The sequence below is a fragment of the Hippocampus guttulatus genome, chromosome 3 (assembly GCF_054856545.1).
Source record: "Hippocampus guttulatus isolate MCC_2025c chromosome 3, RoL_Hgut_1.0, whole genome shotgun sequence".
Lineage (NCBI taxonomy): Eukaryota > Metazoa > Chordata > Actinopteri > Syngnathiformes > Syngnathidae > Hippocampus > Hippocampus guttulatus.
In genome coordinates, this window is record NC_141263.1 from 9,695,671 (window position 1) to 9,718,270 (window position 22,600).

General features: G+C 43.8%; 1 protein-coding gene across 1 annotated transcript in view; it reads right to left on the reverse strand.

Moving 5' to 3' along the window:
- Positions 1-22,600, reverse strand: part of luzp2 (leucine zipper protein 2) — a 145,773-nt gene that overhangs the window by 59,692 nt on the left and 63,481 nt on the right. Inside the window, exons 2-4 of the mRNA XM_086108157.1 lie at positions 17,975-18,092; positions 9,017-9,087; positions 6,848-6,929 (exon numbers count right to left, since the gene is read on the reverse strand). Coding sequence (XP_085964283.1) covers positions 6,848-6,929; positions 9,017-9,087; positions 17,975-18,092 — 271 coding nt within the window. The remainder of the gene's footprint in view (positions 1-6,847; positions 6,930-9,016; positions 9,088-17,974; positions 18,093-22,600) is intronic.

Genomic DNA, 22,600 nt, shown 5'->3' on the forward strand with positions numbered 1-22,600 from the left:
GTTGATAGTATGATTTATGCACACTTTATGCACACTTTTGTGAATGCCTCTCCCCATCTAACGAGCTTGTTCTCAGCAGCGGTCTGCGGTTTATTCTATAAAATTCACGAGGGACGGGAACACCAGGTGATGGCCAGCGTAATTAAAGTGGCTCTGAACAAATGACCTTGCCAGGATGAGGAGGGTTCACTGATTTGAAATGGCTGACTTTGGGTGGAAGGTGGCCTACACCATGTGTGGGATCCCACACGAGTCAGGCGAGTGTGCCACGACACCATCAGCAACTCTGTTATGTAACAGGCATCCAAGTTAATTTATTTTCTCTGTGGATTTAATGATTCCTATTTGGACCTCAAAACCTGGTGACTTTCCCAGCCTGATTTTACTGCCAAAAATAAGGGCTTCTGTCTTGCCCAGGTGGGAGTGAAAGCCTGTTTGCAGCTCGCCAATCACATCTCCTCTGCAACTCAGAGCTCAGAGTGACCTCAACTACCAATTTCTTTGAACGATCAACCATCAAGACCAAGTCATCGGCACAAAAGGAGATCATAAGAGACAGCGGTTTTAAAATCATGATAACATAAAAGACAAAATAAATGCCCAAGTATGCTTCCCTGTGGCACTACCCATCCCAGAGTTATTTCGCTTGGAAGAGTGCCACTCACTTCCACTTTGAGAACAGCTCACCATGTACGAGCTAACCCAGTTAATTCACATATCAGGAAAAGCTGTAGCTTTAAAATTAGCGAAGTTGGTATGATCAAGTGCATCAAATGCGTTTTGTAAATCCAACATGACCATACAGAATTTATCAATCTCCTTCCTGACATTAAGCATGTCTCTGTTGAGTGTGCTTTCCTAAAATCAGATGGAAATTAAAAAAAAAAAAAAAGTTATTTGATGAATTTAAAAAAAGAACTAATTCATCGTTTTTTTTACTTGCGTTTCCATTATTTTCGACAAGGCACTCGCAATTGATATCAGTCTATAATTACAATATGTGGATCACTTTTAGTGCCCTTTAGTCATAAAGGAATCACTCTTGCTTTGCTAAATTCCCTCAGGACTGTCTGTGTCATTAGATTTAAACTAATCTGAAAGTTGACAAAAACAGTAATTGCGTTTTCAGCATCTCTGAGAAACCTCCTGGAGGTCTGGCCCAGTGCCTTTGGTGGGATTTAGGCCACAAATTAGCTTATAAACAGGCCCCTCTTTGGAAGCACAAGAGTTCAAACGTGCCTGGCTCCTTTTGACAGTAAAAATGATTGAGATTTCCATCCCACAGGCCTTTATGGGTTGAGGGAGTTTATCCACCAGCTGCTTCGCAATTGTAGCAAAATGGGAATGTAGATGTTCCACATCCTCTTTGTTATCAGATGTTACCACACCATTAATAGCAAGCCTAAAATGATTGGGTTTGGATTTGACTTCATAATTTTAGGCATCCAAGACTTTTTTCACTGATTTGGTCACTTTAGAAATCCTTTCATTTCTTGTGAAACTCTGAGAAGTCTTTCCTGTTATTATAAATTCAACACTATTATTCCTTTCACATGTGAGCCAAAGTATGCCCTCTTTTATCCACTTCTCTGATCATTTTTGATGGACCACATTATCAAGAGTCAAGAAAAGCAGAATTGAAGTGATTAAGTGCTTCATCCGCATCATCTTGACATTATGAAACAGTGGAGAATTTCTTGTTCTTAATAACCTCAATGAATGCATCTTGTTCTAATGCTTCAGGCTTCTCAGTCTTACTGGGTTGTGCTAATTGTAGGTTGTCTACTTATAAGGCAAGTGAAGCCAAGCCAACGGGTTGGCAGCCGCTTGCTGTGTTCACGGCTGGTCAATTACCAGGCAAGTGTCGTTGACTAGTGACACGGCCGTCACGTTAGCATGTGATTATGGTGAGAAATTTGCCAATTGCAGACCGTGATTCTATTCCACGTCACCAGCCAGAATGAGAATTAGGGCAACCTGGGTAAATCCTCTGCCAGATTGGTTGTCACTCATAGTTTACTGTGATTGACCGCACCTGAAGCAGCAGATAAGAGTGCGAGTGTTTGTGGGTTACACACAGACTTTGAAGATTTTTGCTTAGCATAAAAACTGGAAAAAACTTTTAAAAAGCTATTAACAGGTAGTAGACAGCCCTTTTGCTTTATCAACATCCTGCTTGTTTGCTTCGATAAGTGAGTCGATATTAAAGGAGACTTTTTCTGCCCCTGCAATTGAAAGCAGTTTTCAGGTGTAAAATACATGTCTCTGACATCCTTTCGTTAAAATGTTATGACTCACAACAAGTAGTAATGCACGATGAATTATGTTGATCTATGTTACTGCATCTGCAACACACTTCAACTTCAATTGAAAATCACAAAATGTTTTAACTGTGTTTGATTTGGCTTGAGTGAATAATGTATTTATCTTTATGTCGAGCCTACTTGAAAGGTTGGTGTTCACCGACTTTTAGTTTTTTTCCCTTTGCTGTCAGAGGAACCTGAGCAGCCAAGAGATCTTGCCTCCGCCCCTCACTTTCTTTCAACGCCGCTCAAAACGCTCATCTACGCCTTCATCACCTCCCACCTTAACGACTGCAATAGCATGCTCTACAGTACAACCTCCAAACTCCTCAATAAACTGCAGTACATCTAGAACGCCGCCGCCCACCTTCTCACCCACACCCTCACTCGTGATCACATCACCCCCGTCCTTAAAAACCTCCACTGGCTCCCCGTTCCCTAGCGGATTCAGTTGAAACTCCTCCTACTCCCCCTTCACAATGAGGCGCCCTCCTGCCTCTCCGTTCACCCATACACTCTTCCCGCACCCTCCGCTCCTCAAAGACAAATCTCTTCGCCATCCTCGTGACCAGGCTCAAAACCTGGGGGGACTGAGCCTTCTCTGTCGCCGCCCCCACCCTCTGGAACGCTCGACCACAACACATCCGTACTGTACTGACCTTCAATTCTTCAAATCATTTCTTCAAACTCACCTTTTTTGCAATGCTTTTAACACCTTTTAATCTCTTTTACCCATTTTTTGCTTTGTCTTTCTTCTTTTAAATGTGTTTGTTTTAAGTCACCCCTCCGTGAGTCGTCACCTTACCGTGGTGGAGGGGTTTGTGTGTCCCAATGATCCTAGGAGCTAAGTTGTCTGGGGCTTTATGCCCCTGGCAGGGTCACCCATGGCAAACAGGTTCTAGGTGAGGGGCCAGACAAAGCACGGCTCAAAGACCCTTATGATGAGAAAAATATATGGATCAAGGTTTCCCTCCAGGCCTGGCCCCTCTGGAGCCAGGCCTGGAGGTGGGGCTCGTTGGCAAGCGCCTGGTGGCCGGGCCTACACCCATGGGGCCCGGCCGGGCACAGCCCGAAGAGGCAACGTGGGTCCCCCTTCCCATGGGCTCACCACCCATGAGAGGGGCCAAAGGGGTCGGGTGCAATGTGAGCTGAGCGGCAGCCAAAGGCGGGGACCCTGGCGGTCCGATCCTCGGCTGCAGAAGCTAGCTCTTGGGACATGGAATGTCACCTCTCTGGCAGGGAAGGAGCCCGAGCTGGTGTGTGAGGCAGAGAATTTCCGACTGGATATAGTCGGACTTGCCTCCACACACAGCCTGGGTTCTGGTACCAGTTCTCTCGAGAGGGGTTGGACTCTCTTCCACTCTGGAGTTGCTCACGGTGAGAGGCGCAGAGCAGGTGTGGGCATACTCATTGCCCCCCGGCTCAGTGCCTGTACATTGGGGTTCACACCGGTAGACGAGAGGGTTGCCTCCCTCCGCCTTCGGGTGGGTGGACGGGTCCTGACTGTTGTTTGTGCATATGCACCAAACAGCAGCTCAGCATACCCACCCTTTTTGGAGTCCTTGGAGGGTGTGCTGGAGAGTACTCCTGCTGGGGACTCCCTTGTTCTGCATTGAAGTCCCCAATGCTCACGTGGGCAATGACAGTGAGACCTGGAGGGGCGTGATTGGGAGGAACGGCCCCCCGATCAGAACTCGAGTGGTGTTTTGTTATTGGACTTCTGTGCTCGCCACGGATTGTCCATAACGAACACCTTGTTCAAACATAAGGGTGTCCATATGTGCACTTGGCACCAGGACACCCTAGGCCGCAGTTCGATGATCGACTTTGTAGTTGTATCATCGGATTTGCGGCCGCATGTTCTGGACACTCGGGTGAAGAGAGGGGCGGAGCTGTCAACTGATCACCACATGGTGGTGAGTAGGCTCCGATGGTGGGGGAAGATGCCGGTCCGTCCTGGCAGACCCAAACGTATTGTGAGGGTTTGTTGGGAGCGTCTGGCGGAATCTCCTGTCAGAAGGAGTTTCAACTCCCACCTCCGACAGAGCTTTTCCCATGTTCCGGGGGAGGCGGGGGACATTGAGCCCGAGTGGACCACCTCAACAATAGAGGCGGCCAATCTGAGTTGTGGCGGTAAGGTGGTTGGTGCCTGTCGTGGCGGCAACCCCCGTACTCGCTGGTGGACACCAGCAGTAAGGGATGCCGTCAAGCTGAAGAAGGAGTCCTATCGAGCCTTTATGGCCTGTGGGACCCCAGAGGCAGCTGACGGGTATCGACTGGCCAAACGGAACGCAGCTTCGGTGGTCGCCGAGGCAAAAACCAGAGCGTGGGAAGAGTTCGGTGAGGCCATGGAAGCCAACTTCCGGACAGCTTCGAGGAAATTCTGGTCCACCATCCGACGTCTCAGGAGGGGGAAGCAGTGCACCACTAACACTGTGTACAGTGGGGATGGGGCGCTGCTAACTTCGACTCGGGACGTTGTGAACCGGTGGGCAGAGTACTTCGAAGACCTCCTCAACTCCACCAACACGCTTTCCTTGGAGGAAGCAGAGCCTGGGGACTCTGAGGTGGGCTCTCCTATCTCTGTGGTTGAAGTCACCGATGTGGTTAAAAAGCTCCTCGGTGGCAAGGCCCCAGGGGTGGATGAGATCCGCCCGGAGTTCCTCAAGGCTCTGGATGTTGTGGGGCTGTCCTGGTTGACACGCCTCTGCAACATCGCGTGGTCAACAGGGAGAGTGCCTCTGGATTGGCAGACCGGGGTGGTAGTCCCTCTTTTTAACAAGGGGGACCGGAGGGTGTGTTCCAACTACAGAGGGATCACACTCCTCAGCCTCCCTGGTAAGGTCTATTCAGGGGTGCTGGAGAGGAGGGTCCGTCAGGAAGTCGAGCCTCAGATTGAGGAGGAGCAGTGTGGTTTTCGTCCCGGCCGTGGAACAGTGGACCAGCTGTACACCCTTAGCAGGGTCCTCGAGGGTATGTGGGAATTCGCCCAACCAGTCTACATGTGTTTTGTGGACTTGGAGAAGGCGTTTGACCGTGTCCCTCGGGGAGTTCTGTGGGGGGTGCTTCATGGGTATGGGGTACCGAACCCCCTGATACGGGCGGTTCGGTCACTATACCACCGATGTCAGAGTTTGGTTCGCATTGCCGGCAGTAAGTCGGAATCGTTTCCAGTGGGGGTAGGACTCCGCCAAGGCTGCCCTTTGTCGCCGATTCTGTTCATAACCTTTATGGACAGAATTTCTAGGCGCAGCCGAAGCGTTGAGGGGATCCGTTTTGGGGGCCTCAGTATTGCATCCCTGCTTTTTGCAGATGATGTGGTGCTGTTGGCTCCTTCAAACAGGGCTCTCCAACTCTCACTGGAGCATTTCGCAGCCGAGTGTGAAGCGGTTGGGATGAAGATCAGCACCTCCAAATCTGAAACCATGGTCCTCAGTCGGAAAAGGGTGGAGTGTCCCCTCCGGGTCCGGGAGGAGATCTTGCCCCAAGTGGAGGAGTTCAAGTATCTTGGGGTCTTGTTCACGAGTGGGGGCAGGAGGGAGCGGGAGATCGACAGGCGGATCGGTGCAGCGTCTGCTGTGATGCGGACGTTGTATCGGTCTGTCGTGGTGAAGAAGGAGCTGAGCCAAAGGGCGAAGCTCTCAATTTACCGGTCGATCTACGTTCCAACCCTCATCTATGGTCACGAGCTATGGGTCGTGACCGAAAGAACGAGATCCCGAAATGAGTTTTCTCCGCAGGGTGTCCGGGCTCTCCCTTAGAGATAAGGTGAGAAGCTCGGTCATCCGGGAGGGGCTCAGAGTCGAGCCGCTTCTCCTCCACATCGAGAGGAGCCAGATGAGGTGGCTTGGGCATCTGATTCGGATGCCTCCTGAGCGCCTCCCTGGTGAGGTGTTCCGGGCATGTCCCACCGGGAGGAGACCCCGAGGAAGACCCAGGACACGCTGGAGAGACTATGTCACCCAGCTGGCCTGGGAACGTCTCGGGATCCCCCGGGGAGAGCTGGAAGAAGTAGCTAGGGAGAGGGAAGTCTGGGATTCCCTGCTAAAGCTGTTGCCCCCGCGACCCGGCCCCGGATAAGCGGTAGATGATGGATGGATGGATGGATGGATGGATGTTTTAAGTCATGTATGCTTGGCTTTAAGTGTACGTTTTTATCCCGTGTTTTAAACTCTTATAAAGTGTCTGTGAGTACGATGAAAAGCGCTTTCAAAATAAATGCATTATTATTCTTAAGATAAACGCACAAAGAGCATGCAAACCCCATCCAGAAATGCCCAAGTCGACCAACTTTGTTGCTGAGAGGCAACCACACTCACCACTGGGCTATTGTGCTCCGGTTTTATTAATCTTTAGTTGGGGATTGAATGAAGGGGACAGACCACTTTCTCTTGCCATTTTCTAAGAGTGTCAAGTGTTGAGTGAAGGAGCTGACAGAAAGCACTCCTGGCTAATAAGCCCGGGTCAGCGAGGGGCCCGCGTGACAGGTGACAGGACAGGTTCGAAACGACCGGATGTTGATGGTCAGGTCAAGTCTGTCTTACTGTGGCCTGCTGCTTCTCGGCTCTGTCGTTTGCCTCATCCAGCTGCTTCTGCAAGGCAGCCTGGAGGGACTTCATCTCGTCTCTGTCAATCGTGAAGCAAAAGAGAAACTGTTAGCACACTTTCCACACATTCTGAGCAACTTAGACTAGCAGTGTATGGCGATATTCCGAAGTGCAATGCTCGACAAAATGTTTGCTCATACAGTCTTGTGTGTAGCTTGTGAATGTTTTATTTATTTATTTATTTTCCCATGCCACAAGCAAATGTCATACGTTTTACATGAGCGCGAGTCACAATTACAGCTGCAAGGCAGTTGGTGAACATAAATAATGAATACATGTTGTGATTTTAAATTTTGCAAATCGAAGACTTGGGAAATATATCGTCTCTTTGTGACTTTGTTCTGAGTACATCAACATTTGTTGTCTCATTTCCATTTTGGGGATGAATAATGCAAACATTATGTTTTGCGCTTGGCACTTTCTGAATGAAGAGATGTTGAACAACTTGAACTGAACTTGTTCAATTAGTCATCCCTTGGTTATGCTATTTTTTCATTAAATTGCTGCATTTCTCTGCTGCAATGTCAGAACCTTTGTTTTGCCATCTATTCTCCTAATGGCTTCCAAATCAAGTGCATTATTACATCCAATCTCTCCTGTGGCTTGTTAGTCCCAAATCATATTAAAGTTATTTTTAATTAAAGGAGCCTTGCCAAATGCAAATGCTATTAAGGCCATTTGACTTGAGATCCACACGGACAAGGCGATGGCGTAGTATGAAGTATTCATCGTGTTTCGTAATGCACTTCCCGTTGAGCATTTGGAACACTCTACAGACTTCATGCTATGTTCATTATGTTTTTTAATGCGAGTGATAATGAATCTAAATATAGCTACGGGTGTTCCCTTGCCGTTTGATGCTCATGCTACCATATTGCAAAAGTAATACCGTACACTTTGACTGGAGACTTAAAACTGTGATCATAATATAAAATCAAGACATACAGTACAACTATTTGATGCTTCTAAGGACAGCTTTACACAACAAGCATAGTCAGCCAGCGGCAGAGTAAACTAGCAATGTCTTTGGAGGTAAAAAAAACAAAACAAAAAAAAACATAAAAATCCATTTGCATTGTTTGTGTTGAAAGAATGTCTTTGGAACAGCCGCCCAATTCTTTTAAATGCCAGTGGTCTTTGGGCATTGCCAAAAATTCTTGAAAATTATTTCCTTTTCAGGGAACAGCCACCCACGACTGCTTTGGCATTTCATTTTTATTCTCATCTCTTGTGTCCCTTCCTTGGAAAGCACTTCTACAAACAAAATCAAAAAGCGCCCACATGGACAGGAAAGGGCACAGTGACTGTGAGGTTAACGCAGAGGTACGGATATGACAAAAGAGGCCAAATAGGTGTCAAAAAGTCGAAATCTTCTAAAGAAACCCCCTTAGAGTAATCCATCAGTATAGAGTCAAAGAATCACAGTATGGAGTAGGTGTCAAAAATAAGTGACTTGTGATTTATCATACCGTCTTCTGTCACGATGGAACCAGCTAATAATTACACTTAGCACAAATCGGACTCCACGGGCAGATTAATAACACTTGCTACGAAAGTTGTGGCTCAGTGCTTGGTAAGCAACACTAAGCAACAACAAAGTGCTGCTCTCCATGGTTCTTAGCTTCATCACGTGAACACTGCCATGCGTTGGCGATAGGCTATCGATTGGTTATCGATGTACTGTATGTAGAAGACTGGACTTTAATCAGTCTGACATTTCAGAGAGCAAAGAGTGCCGCAGATGATTCCTAATCATTAACAGTCTCATTACACACAACATTAATCAGACAATCCAAACTGGAGGAAACCTTCAGGTAAACAGTTTTCCAGCTCGCTTGCAAAAAGATAGATTGCCAACCCAGGAATGGCATGGGTCTCTTATTTCACACACAGTATACGGTTGGATTCAAAATAGTACACTTGCATTCTGGTGTATGTGGATTCACAAGACAACACTGCTGTTAAAAGATTAATTGATTTGGTTGTGAAGTGATTGATGAACAATTTCCCAATTTTGGACTATAAAATGCGACTTTTATATATTTGTTGCAAATGTTTTCAAACTTGAAATTCAAATCTAAAGAGGAGGAGTGCTGGTGTCCTTACCTTTGTTTGTGGCTGAGCTCCAAAATCCTTTGTACGTCCTTCTTGGCAACTGAGTCATCGTTTTTCAATGACTAAAAGAGAAAGTCACAAAGAGAATTTTGCATATTAAACAATGACCTCCCCATGAGTGTTCGGGCAAGCAAGAACACTTTGTCAAAGGGGTTACGCTGTTTTTTTCAAAAAACAAAGTTTGAAGCAAGGTGATCCTTGAATACTTAGTAGTGGCAACACAAAAAAAAAGATGAATCTTAAAATAATTGAGATGAATTCCATTAACAAGGAATTATGCAGCAGATGTTCCAATGTTGTTGATGATGCCCCAGAAAAAAAAAGTATGTAGCTTCCAACAATCTAGCTATGATGTCTGAACCAATCCTAACAAGGGGTAAAGGGAGAAGCGCGGAATTTTAATTGTATTGAATTATTTTTCCAAGTCCCTAAGAACCTACCTGATGGGTTATTCTGGATTAGTCAAGTCTCTAATTATTTGACAAGATATTTTTGGTTGCTATGAATCTGGAAGAGAGTAATAGGACTCCAAAATGATATTGCTTATTTTAAAACGCGCTTGAAGGTAAATTCTATGGCAATTAAAATTGCATTCCCGCAAATCCCATTTCCATTGGTGGTACAGGGATGCTTTTCCCTTCTTCCCTGTCCCCAACGGCCCCTCATTTACATTTATGTTCAGGAATGAGGCAGGCACTGTTGACAAATGAATATTAAATCAGTCAAAGCCCTTTTGAGCTATGCAAGTGGAGGAGGAAACGTGTTTTGACTCCAAAGTCATTTGGTGTACAATTTGGAATCTGACCCACATTTTCTGAAACGACGCCGCTCACAAAATTTAGAAGTTTGAACCACCATCATGGAACATGCCACAGGAGATAACAGTGAACTTGATTGCAGCTTTATAAAAGTTGCATTTTATCTTCTATAACACTTTCCTTACTAGGATCGGGGGATTGTCACTTCGCTGATTTTGTTCACCAAGCGGCATGCTTGCCGATGCGCTAAACCAGGGGTAGGGAACCCCGGTTCCTTGAGAGTCATATCCTGCATGTTTTCGAGCTCTCCCTAATGCAACACACCTGATTCAATTGACCATGATCATGTCAGGCTTTGAGAGAGCTTGCTGATGAGCTGATCGTTTGAATCAGGTGTGTTGAAGTCGAGAAAGATCCAAAACAGGCAGGATGTGGCTCTCGAGGAACCGGAGTTCCGTACCGCTGCGCTTCAGAGTCAACCACCCCGCCGCCCACTGCCTTCGCAAATATTCGCAATGGTTCATTGTTCAATGGAGGCTTTTGTAAATGTCAGGAAATGTTTTGTAACTTGTATGTGTACTTGATGGATACAAAAAAAATTATAAACATTGGATTAACCTGGAAATGCAAGTGCTTTTATGGCTTTTCCAGATGCGCGAGTAGTTAGTATTACCGGTACTCGCAAACTCTGCTTGTTGAGGTACAACTTCGGACACACAGAGACAGCGAATTGATTCCTACTGTCTGTCTCCACATACATGCACTTGAACTGGAAGAGGGTTAAAGTGTCAAGAAGTGGAAGCCTGGAAATGTCAATGTGGAGTCAACATTTTGGACTAGACTATATCGTTTGTACCTACTGTATAGTCATTTGAATTGAGTATGTGAAGTCATTGAAAAGTCATTCGAACCCACTGCAGTCGTTCCAACGTATTGGTAAACTCCTTAGAATGTATATAATGGAGCTTAAATGGTAAAAACATAGCACCCCCCCCCCCCCTAATGCCACTGGCTATTGACTTATACGGGTGTAAAACATAGTTGTACGTTCGAATGACATAGCCTAGTTGAAAAATGTTTGCTCTAAATTGGCAGTTCCATCTGTCCATTGTCCTTCACACTTTGGACATTGGTCACTTCAGTAGCAAATTGCAGATTTAAGTTGGTATTGTGAAAATTATTATTTTTGATTTTAGAAATGACTGCAGTTACAACGCGTGGTGCATCTCGGGTAAAAGATGTGTATTTGACGTTTGTTTTGAAGGCTATCCCTTGTTATGTGCGCACAGGCATGGTGTGAAGATGTCATGTTCCCTATTCGGCAGCAGGTGGCACGCGTTCACCTCTGCCACCTGCTGCCTATTTGTCAGTGATTGCACCTGCTACATCTAGGCGCTCCGACGGTCGACCCATTGCCGGAGTATTACATGCCGTGCCACTGCTGTTGCCCATGTTTCACAAATTGTTCGATACCATTCGCGGTTAGTTACATTTTCGTCGTCCCAAGGGAATCATTATATTATCGTGTTCGATCTAGTATTTGTATTAACATACGTTCCTTGCCGGTTTTTGCAAGCGTTTTCTGTTGTCGTGTTTTCTTATTTTCCTGGTTCTCGTTTTTTACCAGCGTTTTCTGTTGTTGCGTTTTTCCTTTCCTGGCTATCGTTCTTTGACCAGCGTTTTCTGTTGTTTATTAGGCGGGATTTTTGTTTGTAATAAATATTGTTTTTACAAAGTCCTTGTCGGTGTCTGCTATTTCGGGGATCCGCTTGTTTTCGTTTTCTCCGTTACGTACGAAGCAGTTCCCTTTTCCTGCTTCGTACGGAACGTGACAGAAGATGTTCTAAATACAATGATGACATGGACAAATTCAAATACGATGATTTGCATCAAAAGTGTACATGCACATATCGTGACTGAGAAGAGAAGTAACATGGACCACGGGATGTCCCTTTTCAAGTGCAAGACTACAGCAAACTAGCCAGAGACGACCGAGAGGAAACCAGCGACGACTGCAGGGGAGCCAGTGACCGCGAGGGAGCCGGGAGACAGCGAGCCTGAGGGAGCCGGGAGACAACCAGCCAGCGCGCGTGAGAGAGCCGGGAGGCAGCCAGCCAGCGAGCGTGAGGGAGTCGGCGACGACCGCAAGGGAGCCAGCGACCACGAGGGACCCAGGAGACGTCCAGCCAGCAACCGCGAGGGAGCCAGTGATGACGGCGAGAGAGCGAGCGACGACAGCGAGGGAACCAACGACGACCGCGAGGGAGCCAGCGACGACCGCGTGGGAGCGGGAAATTCACATCCCAAAAACATGGACTTCCAACCCTTTGAAGATATTGACTATAAGCCATTCGATCCCGAGAACAATTTGGACCCAGACAACAACTTCTTCCAGAACATACAAAGGGTAACAAACTGACTATTACCTGGATGAACAATTCAACACTAATATAAAATTGGAAAATGCACTTTCAGTAATACACTTAAACAGTAGAAGTCTCTATAAAAACTTCACAAAAATCAAAGAATACCTGACTAAATTCAATAAATTTAAAATAATTGCCATATCAGAAACTTGGCTTGATGAAGATAAAACAACTGAAATGGAAATAGAAGGTTATGAAATGTTTGCAACTAATAGGGAAAACAAAAAAGGAGGGGGGGTTGCAATATATGTAGACAAAGCACTTAAATGCAGTAAAATCGAGAGATTGACAAACACAATAGAAAACCTAATGGAATGTCTAACCATTGAAATACATAATAAAAAGGCATCAAATATCATCATAGGTTGCATCTATAGGACACCAGGATCATGTATTGACACATTCAATAAAAAACTAACAGATATGCTCAGTTACAACAACGATAAGAAAACACGAATAATATGTGGTGACTTTAACATTGACTTATTAAACCCAAATGGACACAAAAAAACAACCGACTTCATGAATACTATGTACAGCAACAGCTTTTTCCCAGTAATCCTGAACCTAGCAGAATAACAGTTGACACGGCCACATTAATAGATAACATATTTATAAATAAGATTGATCATAAAATGGAAAGTGGACTTCTCATTTATGACATAAGTGACCACCTACCTGTTTTTGCAGTTTTTCATAATTATTTTGATAGAAAAGCTAAGTCAACAACTCACATAACAGAAATAAGACTAAGAACCCAACGCTCCACCGACGCTACGGGGTAGGACTAGATAAGTTTTTTACTTCTTCCTACTCCCTTGAACATAATAACTGTGTTGAATGAAGATTGATTTCTTTCTTTTTACTTTTTTTATCTACCTTATTTTCTGTCAAATTATTACTGTATATATGTTTTATGTTCAATAAACAAACAAACAAACAATCCTGAATGGGATGTGTTTCACCTCAGAGGAGGAAAATGAAAATAATAACAAAACAAACAGTTCCACATCTATATCTGAATTCAGTGTGTTGATGGCCCACATTGCATGCTTATTCAGTTAGGTAACAGTTAGCTACGGCAAGGCACCTGCACGATGCTGAAATGTCCACACATGGACACCCACTAAAGCGTGAAAAACGTGCAATACAATGCCAGCTACAACCGCGGGGGTAGTTGTGTGTGTTGTGCAACCACGTTGCAAGCCAGGTCGAATAAGCCAAAAAGTTCATCTGTTATCCTGCTGCTTGAAGTCCAAATGTTAATTTGATCGATAAGCAACGAATGAGTAATGGACTGATTAGGTGTTTTATAAATAAATAAAATGGAGTATTGTCTTGCAAAAGCCAAACTAGGCAAAGTAAACCTGTCACAGCAAATGGTTTGCTTACTTCACTGTGTAAATTTACCCACCTTGTCACTTTGAGTGTGGGTTCAAGAATTACAACATGAGTCTATTGCATCATTAATTTTAAGAGAAAACATTTGAGAAAACAAATGAAATGTTTTAAGTGTCCATGCATCCATTTTCTTATCCGCTTATCCTCACGAGAGTGACGGGTGTGCTGGAGCCTCTCCCAGCTGTCTTCGGGCAGCAGGCAGGGTTGGATTGTGGTGGCCAGCCAATCGCAAGGCACATCTCGGGACAATTTAGACCGTTCAATTAACCTACGGTGCATGTTTTTGGAATGTGGGATGCCCGTATGTTATAAGGTTAAGGTCAGGTTTATTTTGAAGTTGACCTTCTCACTACATTGGTGGATGCATGGAAATAAGCGGGTACCCGACCCAGAAAAAAAATGCCCTGAGCAATTTTTGGAACAGAGGTACCTGAATTATTCCAGGACTTGTTTCAGCCCTACATACAGCTGTAAACAGCTCATAATGCTAACATTATTTTGCTGCTGTATTTTAATCAACAGTTGTTATACATGTTATAGATTCAGAGGTTTGTAGTGGATGTGCAAGGTTTCGCCTATGGTGTGTAGCGAAGTTTATTTGTGCTGAAGAATGTAACCGCAGTGAAACAATCATTAAATACCATGTTACCGACTTGATTTACATGACAGCGAGGTGGAATAAAGCAGCAGTATTCCTGCATTGAACAGAAACTGCGAGCAAAGAAAGCACAACGGCTTCAGAGGCGAATGTTCGCTGTCTGCTGCTTACCACATCCCCTTGTATCAAATTTTCTTGAAACCTGGGAAGTAATTTTGAGTGTTTCATCAATAATATTGTACTTTAACAGTTGCACTAAACCAGGGGTGCCCATTACGTCGATCCTGATCTACCGGTAGATCTAAAACAGGTCCCAAGTAGATCCGAAGAGTGTCGAGGAGAAAAAAAAACATTTGCGTGTCTTTGTACATGTTAGTAATATATTTTTTGTGTTAATGTACGCTGCACCATAATCATCCTATCAGTCTCCTTTTCACAACATAAATATTTAAAAAATAAAATAAAGCAGGTAAATCTTGAATTTATGGTGGCGCGTGATGACGTCACCGGAAGTTGTTTGCGCTCAGCAGTCTGCAATTGCAGCTTGTGATCAGAGCTGTTGCGCTCTATCTTTTATCGACATTATTCTCATTCAGAGTTTGCTTCGTGTACAATTCACCGAGGGCACGGGCAAAGAATAGGAACCTAGGAGGGCCCAGGGAAGCACTTTAAAACGGTACGTGTGAGTTAACAGGCTGCAAAAGTGCATTGCATGGCTCAGTTTCAGGCTGTTTCTCATCATGGCGTGTGTGTGCGTGTGCGTGTACGTGTGCGTATACGTGTGCGTGTGCGTGTGTGTGTATGTGTACGTGTGCGTGTGTGTCGGTAAGGGTAGATCCCGTGAGGTTAGTTGATCGAAAAGTAGATCTTTGGTCCGAAAAGTTTGGGCACCCCTGCACTAAACTAACATTTTCACCTCACCAGATCTGTCTGTCTTTGCAAAATGTTTGGACACCCCCAGTGTATGTGTGGCTTTGAATGAGCCTGGTGCAATAAACCATTTTGTATTTTTTGCAAGGTGAGTGTAATTGGTACTCACACAGTCTTCATTTGATTAAAGACACCTTATTAATGAACTTTTACAGCAAAATGTATTTTATCTTGTATTTATGATTACCTCCTGCCCTTCCAGGAGTGGAGCCCCGGTGCACCATTGCCATTTTACATTTGTATTTACATACACATGACATGACACAACCTCCATCACCCCATCCTCCACATACACACTTTGATGCCTGGCAAACAGCAAAAAATAAGACAAGGTCTGCTGTTTTGAAAGCAGTGCTCATCAACTGTTACACTGTGCTCCTGCTTGGAGTTCATCTACAAATGTTCCAGTACTATTCATGCCAAGGGCAAGGGTTAACCTCATGGAACCTAGAATATCAGATGCAAATCTGTAGCTCCCTTCCAACCATATCATAACATTTTCATTTAAATCAAATAGAAAACATGTTGTGTTTCGAGGAAACGTTTTGAATCCTGAAGGTGGTTGCACAGCTCAATCTTTTTCTGTTTTAAGATGGGGAAGGTGAGCATACTGCAGAGAGGAGGTGGGTATCACTATCAAGAATAAATCCCCCCATTCCGGCAAAGTTTAATGAACTAACCCCAAACTGAAGGCGAGTCATCTAAGCACTGGTTAATTCAAACCTGCTTCAACCCATTTCTTGTCTTCTAAAGTGTGTGTGTGTGTGTGTGTTTTAAGTTCTTCTCTCAAATATTTTTTCCCCCCGAACACAATCTTTGCCCCCTCCATTATGGTGGCACAGGGCCCAGGAAGAAAGTACAGTAGTCTAAGTCTACCTAGGAGCATAATGATAGCCACACGTCGGACATCTCTGAACAACATACACGCACGCACACGCGCACACACAGACACACTAACGCACAAATACATGCACGCACCTATGCGCACATACCCTCTTTGCTGGCCGTTTATCATTTCTTTGGTCAACAATTTAGTCAGAATGATAGTTTTCCAAAACCTACATGATAATTATCAGTCAAAAATAATATTTGAAGGGAAGCACAGAAAGTGGATCAATTTGAAAGGTCTGATCTCAATTCTATTCTTTCCTGTGTTGGCTATAAGAGAAGAAAATGTGCATTTGAGGTCATCTTTGTTTTCACAATTTTTTCCAGTGAAATATTGCATTGGGTGACATTACTCAGGAGGACGTCCATACAAGGTATATTCTGTTGTGCAAAAGAATCCATCCATCCATGCATTTTCCGATCCACTTATCTTCACAAGGGGTTGCGGGGGGTGCTGGAGCCTATCTCAGCTGTCTTGGGGCAGAGGCGGGGGACACCTTGAACCAGTTTCCAACCAATCGCAGGGCACACACAGACGAACAACCGTCCATGCTCACACTCACACCAAGGGACAATGTGGAGTGTTCCATTAACCTACGGTGCATGTTTTTCTCCATTAAGCCTTCAGCTGGTCCAGAATGCCGCTGCCCGCCTCTTGACTGGCACTCGTAAGAGGGAGCACATAACTCTTACTCTGGCATCCCTTCACTGGCTCCCCATTCATTTTAGAGTTATTTTCAAGATCCTCTTATTTGTTTTCAAATCTCTAAATGACCTCGCGCCACCTTACCTCTCTGAGCTCATCCGCCCCTACACACGCCTCAGGTCTGCGGACCAGACATTATTAGAAGTACCAAGAACTAAACTGAGGCTCAGAGGGGATCGAGCCTTTTCTGTTGCTGGTCCTTCTCTCTGGAATGACCTCCCACTGAACATTCGGCAAGCCTCCTCGCTGCCCATCTTCAAATCCCTCCTCAAAACTCACTTGTATTCTTTGCCATTCGACTCTCAGCATGACTTGGATTTGTTCTTGGTTTTACTGTTCAGTGCTTTCTACCGGCTTTGTTACCGATTTGTTTTACTGTTTATTGTGTATGTTAAATTGCTCCATGTACAGCACTTTGTATGCAGCGATGGCTGTTCGAAAGTGCTCTATAAATACAATTGAATTGAATTGAATTGAAATGTTTTTGGAATGTGGGAGGAAACCGGAGTACTCGGAGAAAACCCATGCAGGCCCGGGGAGAACATGCAAACTCCACACAGGGAGGCCGGAGCTGGAATTGAACCCTGTACCTCTGCACTGTGAGGTCGATGCGCTAATCACTGGACCTCCGGGCCGCCCTGTGCAAAAGAATGATGCTCTAAAATATATTATGAAATACCCAAATGTTTGTATGTTTCGCTTTCTCTTCATACACTTATTGAAAAACACTGAACTACAGTTACGGAAGGTGAAGAGAGAAATGAAACGCCTAATCTAAGGCCGTGGCCGTGGCACAGTCATTGTCTTGCGGTTGAAAAAATGGTTCCACCATCTTCAATGGACCTGCCATGTTCCAAAAGGATGGAAGGCAGGAGGCCCTCTGTTTGAGTAGTAGTTTGTATTTCATGCTATTGCATCAACAAATGACACACCTACTGAATATATGGCTTGAATATTTGTGTCACCGTGTACTTTAAACAGAAAAACTTAGTTTGCCACACACTGGCAGTTGTAGGCTTAGCCCTATATAATTTTTTTAATGAATAATAGTAGTTTGGTTTCTTAGTCTTGGTTCCAATTATTTAAGGTCCACATATTTGTAAAATACCATTTAGACTGCTAACATGTTGAACTTTTTGCAACCCCACAAAAGAGCTCTTTCAATTGCTTTTCCACAAAAATCCAAAGTGGCCAACACATTGTACTTTGCAATATTTTTCAGTCAAACCAAAAATGCCCAACCTGAATGTTGCCTTTTATGCTGTCCAGCTCCTTAGATGTCTTGGAGAGTTGGTGCAAGATGCTGCTTCTTTCAGTGAAGACTTCCTTTAGCTTATTTTCCAGCCCATCATAGCCGTGTCTTTTAAGAGAAAAAAAGAAATGTTACTTTTAATGCGTTCCACTGACGGCGATTCATCCTTTATTATCACCTATGGCAGAAGACTAAGCAGCAATATCAGAGACAAAATACAAAGCAAAGGTAAAAATAAAAAAAAAATCTACTCAGCACAGTCCCAGTGGAAAAGAGACCAAATGAAAACAAATGGAAAAAGAAATGCACTGCACCGCCTATTGCTTTCAATCAATCCTTTTAGTGTCCTCTGTTTGAAAGAGATATGTCTTGACCAGAGGCATGCCCCAACTGTTCCATTTTAATATTGGACGGGCTCCATTCAGCTATTAGGAGAGAGGGTGAGGGGGCTTGAGGGTGGGGAATATCCTTTGAGTGGTGGGTGTAATGCCACATCCTGTTTGTCTCTTTAAAAGTGAGCTTCGACTGAACGATACCGCAGAAGGTTGGTTTTTCTTTTTTCTTTTTTTTGTCATTTATCACACGGAACCTTCAGAGAAAAAGACAAATGCTACTTCAAAACACATTTGCATGACTCAGAGCTATGTCCAAAAAAAAAAAAAAAGAATTGTCCATTGTCATCACGGCCACCCACTGAGATGCCAGAGGTACTAATTGACAGTTTGGACACATGCTGTACAATTTAATATCCCTTTACAGACTATGTAAGGGAAAGAAGAGCTATGATCTTTTAACCCAGAATATTTTCAATATTTTAAGGCTCATTTCATGGGCATGCTTCAAGAAAAAAATGTTAAGAGTGCACCTCTCACTGGCTGTCAGTAAACCAGATTTTCTTTCGATCTGATTTGGTCCTTGTTTCCTAACTAAAAAACAGCCAACAGCTCATTTGGGAAATATCTCAAATCAAATGTATCTGCATGCAGTTAACCTGTTAGGAAAAAAATGTGGAGACCATAAATGCGATTACTACGGTGTCCTGGGTGTTTTCGGTATCCTGTAAACCTTCACAAAAGCAACCGGGCAGATGGCAAAGTTATTGATCCGGAAGGAAGAAGACAAATTTGAGATATTGCCGTTGATCAGTTAAATTATCATATTCTTAGATTCTCTCTTGCAGCATGTTACACTGGTTACAAAAATTACATCAAGTTGACTTGTAAATAGTCGACTCTAATACATTATTTCCTCTTCTTCCGTCACCCCTTGCTTGACTTTGGATCAAAAGTCAGACTTTCCCCTCAGAGCACATCTGAAGACAGATACAGTCACATTCATCACACAGTCAACCATGGAGCCTGCATAGAAGAAATTATTCTTATAAATAATCCAGTGGTTAGCGCATCGACCTCACAGTGCAGAGGTCATGAGTTCGATCTCAGCTCCGGCCTTCCTGTGTGGAGTTTGTTCTCTCCGGGTACTCCGATTTCCTCCCACATTACAAAAACATCCATGGCAGGTTAATGGAACACTCTAAATCAGGGGTCCCCAATCCCTGGGCCGCGGACCGCTACCGGTCCGTGGGTCATTTGGTACCGGGCCGCACAGAAAGAATAAATAACTGACATGACTTCAGTTTTATTCATTTCGGAATGTGAAAGATGTTTTATTTAAAAAAAATTACTAGATTCTCCGTTACATCCGTCTACAGTATGTCACTCTTCACGCAGGTAAAGGCGCACTTCTCGGTCACGCGATAGGTTACCGCTGAAATGAAACCCGGGAGCTAGCAAAATGAGTTAAAAAAAAACAAACATCTTTGGAAAGTTGATTTGGGAAGGGGAATAGGCCCAGCCAGGAGACAGAAGAGATGCCAACGACTTCCAAGAAAACAAAGGCTACATTTAATGGACAATATCTGGAGTCCTACTTAAAATACGGATTTAACTTTAAACGTTACCATCGCGATCAGAGAGTGTTGCGGCCAGATAAGACGGTCCTTTTGTCATGATTCATGTTTATTATGATGTTTCGAAAATACCATAGTTTTCATGCAGGTCATATTATATTATTTTGTTGTTATTTATCTGTCACACAGGCCGGTCCCTGAAAATATTGCCTGACATTAAATCGGTCAGTGGGGCAAAAAAGGTTGGGGACTGCTGCTCTGAATTGTCCCAAGGTGCGAATGTGGCCGTCGATGGTTGTTGGTCTCTGTGTGCCCTGCTACTGGCTGGCAACCGGTTCAGACGGTGTCCCCCTGCTTCTGCCCGAAGATGGCTGGGATAGGCTCCAGCACATCCCGCGGCCCTTGTGAGGTTAAAGCCGAACGGAAAATTAATGAATAATGTTATTTATTAATTTATTATTATTATTTGGGACAGTTAATCACCCTTTTAACGGCCTAAACAAACATAAAAACTCACCAAACCTTGCACACATATCGGGCCTAATTATTACAAAATGGCTCTGTAGTGGCCCCGGCAGTGGATAAACAAAATCCAATCCTAGGCTAGTGAAAAATGAGAGGCATGGGTAGCACCCCAAGATGTACAAAAAAGTCCACTATTTTGAGTGTCGAATTTTGGCCCATTTTTGCCCATTTACAAGGGTAATTCTTTTGGTCCCTTGTCATAGAAGCTTGCTCCAAATGACTTAAAACTTGGTTTGTACCATCTCAAGACTTGAGACAATAGCAGGTACAATAATCTTGAGTTTTCGACAATATGACAGAGGCTGCATTAAACGGTGCGTTTCATATTTCCTTTGCCACAAAAGAGAAAATGCTGAGTAACTCCCCTGTTTCTTGTACAAAAAAAAATCCCAAACTTCTTGTGTGTATTAATAGTTGCAGCCGGAAATCATCTGTATGACAATATTTTGTTATTCATCTATTGCCATTTCGTAGCAAGAAGAAATGTCTTTTTTTTTTTTACATTTAAATTGTATTTTTTTAAATAAATCTTTAACTGTATTGCTATCCTGCACACTCTCCTCATGTTACAGAGTCCCACCACCAGATAAAAACAACACATAAATTGCAAGCAGAAAGCAGCTAGAACAAGTATAGTCAACCCCCACACATGGATTGTCACTCAGTAGCATCAACGGGAAATGTATTGCAGGTTCACATAATGAGAGAAAAGACCATGAAGGATTGCTCCCGTCTCCCATAATTCACAACCCTTTCATTTAATGGCTGTTGGCATAAGAGCTTCTGAAAAGATCTTTAAATGGTTACATTTAATTCCTTGGCTCCAGACGGACTCCAAAACCGTCAATCCCGTTTGTAAAACAGTGTCGACAAAGACAATGGAAACAAGGCAATGTATAGGCAGACAAGCAACTAGCCTTAAAGCAGAGGTACAGAAAGAAAGAAATCTTTCATTTCAGACATCTCCAGTTTCTAAGACGACCCAAGGTGACCTCATGAAACTCATCACACTCGGAGGAGGAGGCTCCATTTATTGGATCCTATTATTGAGGACAGATATTTCTGAACCTTCCTAGTCAGAACAACTGACTTGTTAGGACTGACCGTGGAATATGAAATTTACAGAATAAAAGCAATGCGCAGAATAGCACCATCACCATTCAAGCAATGTCTCAATAAAGGAAGCCGAGGCAATGCCACTCAGTCTCAGAAAGAGAACTTGCAGGGGCCCCAAGTCCCCTGTTGACAAGGGCGAGCCAGTAAATATGATTAAAGTGCTAACACTTTAAGAAATATATCCAGCTTTATTGGACAGCAAGAACACAAATTTACAAATGCTGCAATGCTCTCCCATATTTCTTTTATTGTAGCATATGCTGAACCATATTTCTGCCACATCACTGCCAATTTCCATTTGCAAGCCTTGGAGCAGCTAATGAATTCTCCAGGTTGCATGATTAATGTGCAAGGGCACTCCAAAATACTGCTATGGAAACCCATAATGGAAATTGCATGATCAAATTATGGAATTTTAAAAATGATGTTGTTGCCATAAGGCAATTGTTGACAAAGATACATAAAGTGGACTGATCGCTACAGTAAAGCAAAGCCTTTGATGCTTGACTCCCAAGCTGTACGCTTTTCAAAAACAATGGAAACTGTTTGTTTGCAATAGATGAAACAATCAAATCGCCTGCTCTGCCCTGTTTTTTTAGTTTTTTTTTTTGATCAGAGGGTCATTGCAGAAATGTTTACTTATATGTGCCCCCAAAATTGACAAGGCATCCATTCAGCTGCATGACAATGTGCTGCATGAAGCTATCAACATTACTCTCTTGAAGATTGGAGTGCAGTCAAAATGGAGAGGGGGTTGTGGGGGGCGAGAAACGCAAATCATTATTTGACAGGAGTGGAATATCCCTGAGTATGCTAAGAGTGTAGAGATAAACGTTCCATTCATTCATGTTGTTGTCACAGTCCTCTGATTGTAAAATTGTTTTGAAAACATGATACATCACTCTCAACACTGACAGATTGTTGTACCGTGTTCTAGACCACTGTTAGAAAAATATTTATTTGCCCTTATAAAATGTATGTCTTCTATCCTCTTCATCATAACATCGTATGGACTCTGCTGTAGTGTGAAGACAGAAAAGGTCAGCTCACACACATCTCTTTTCCT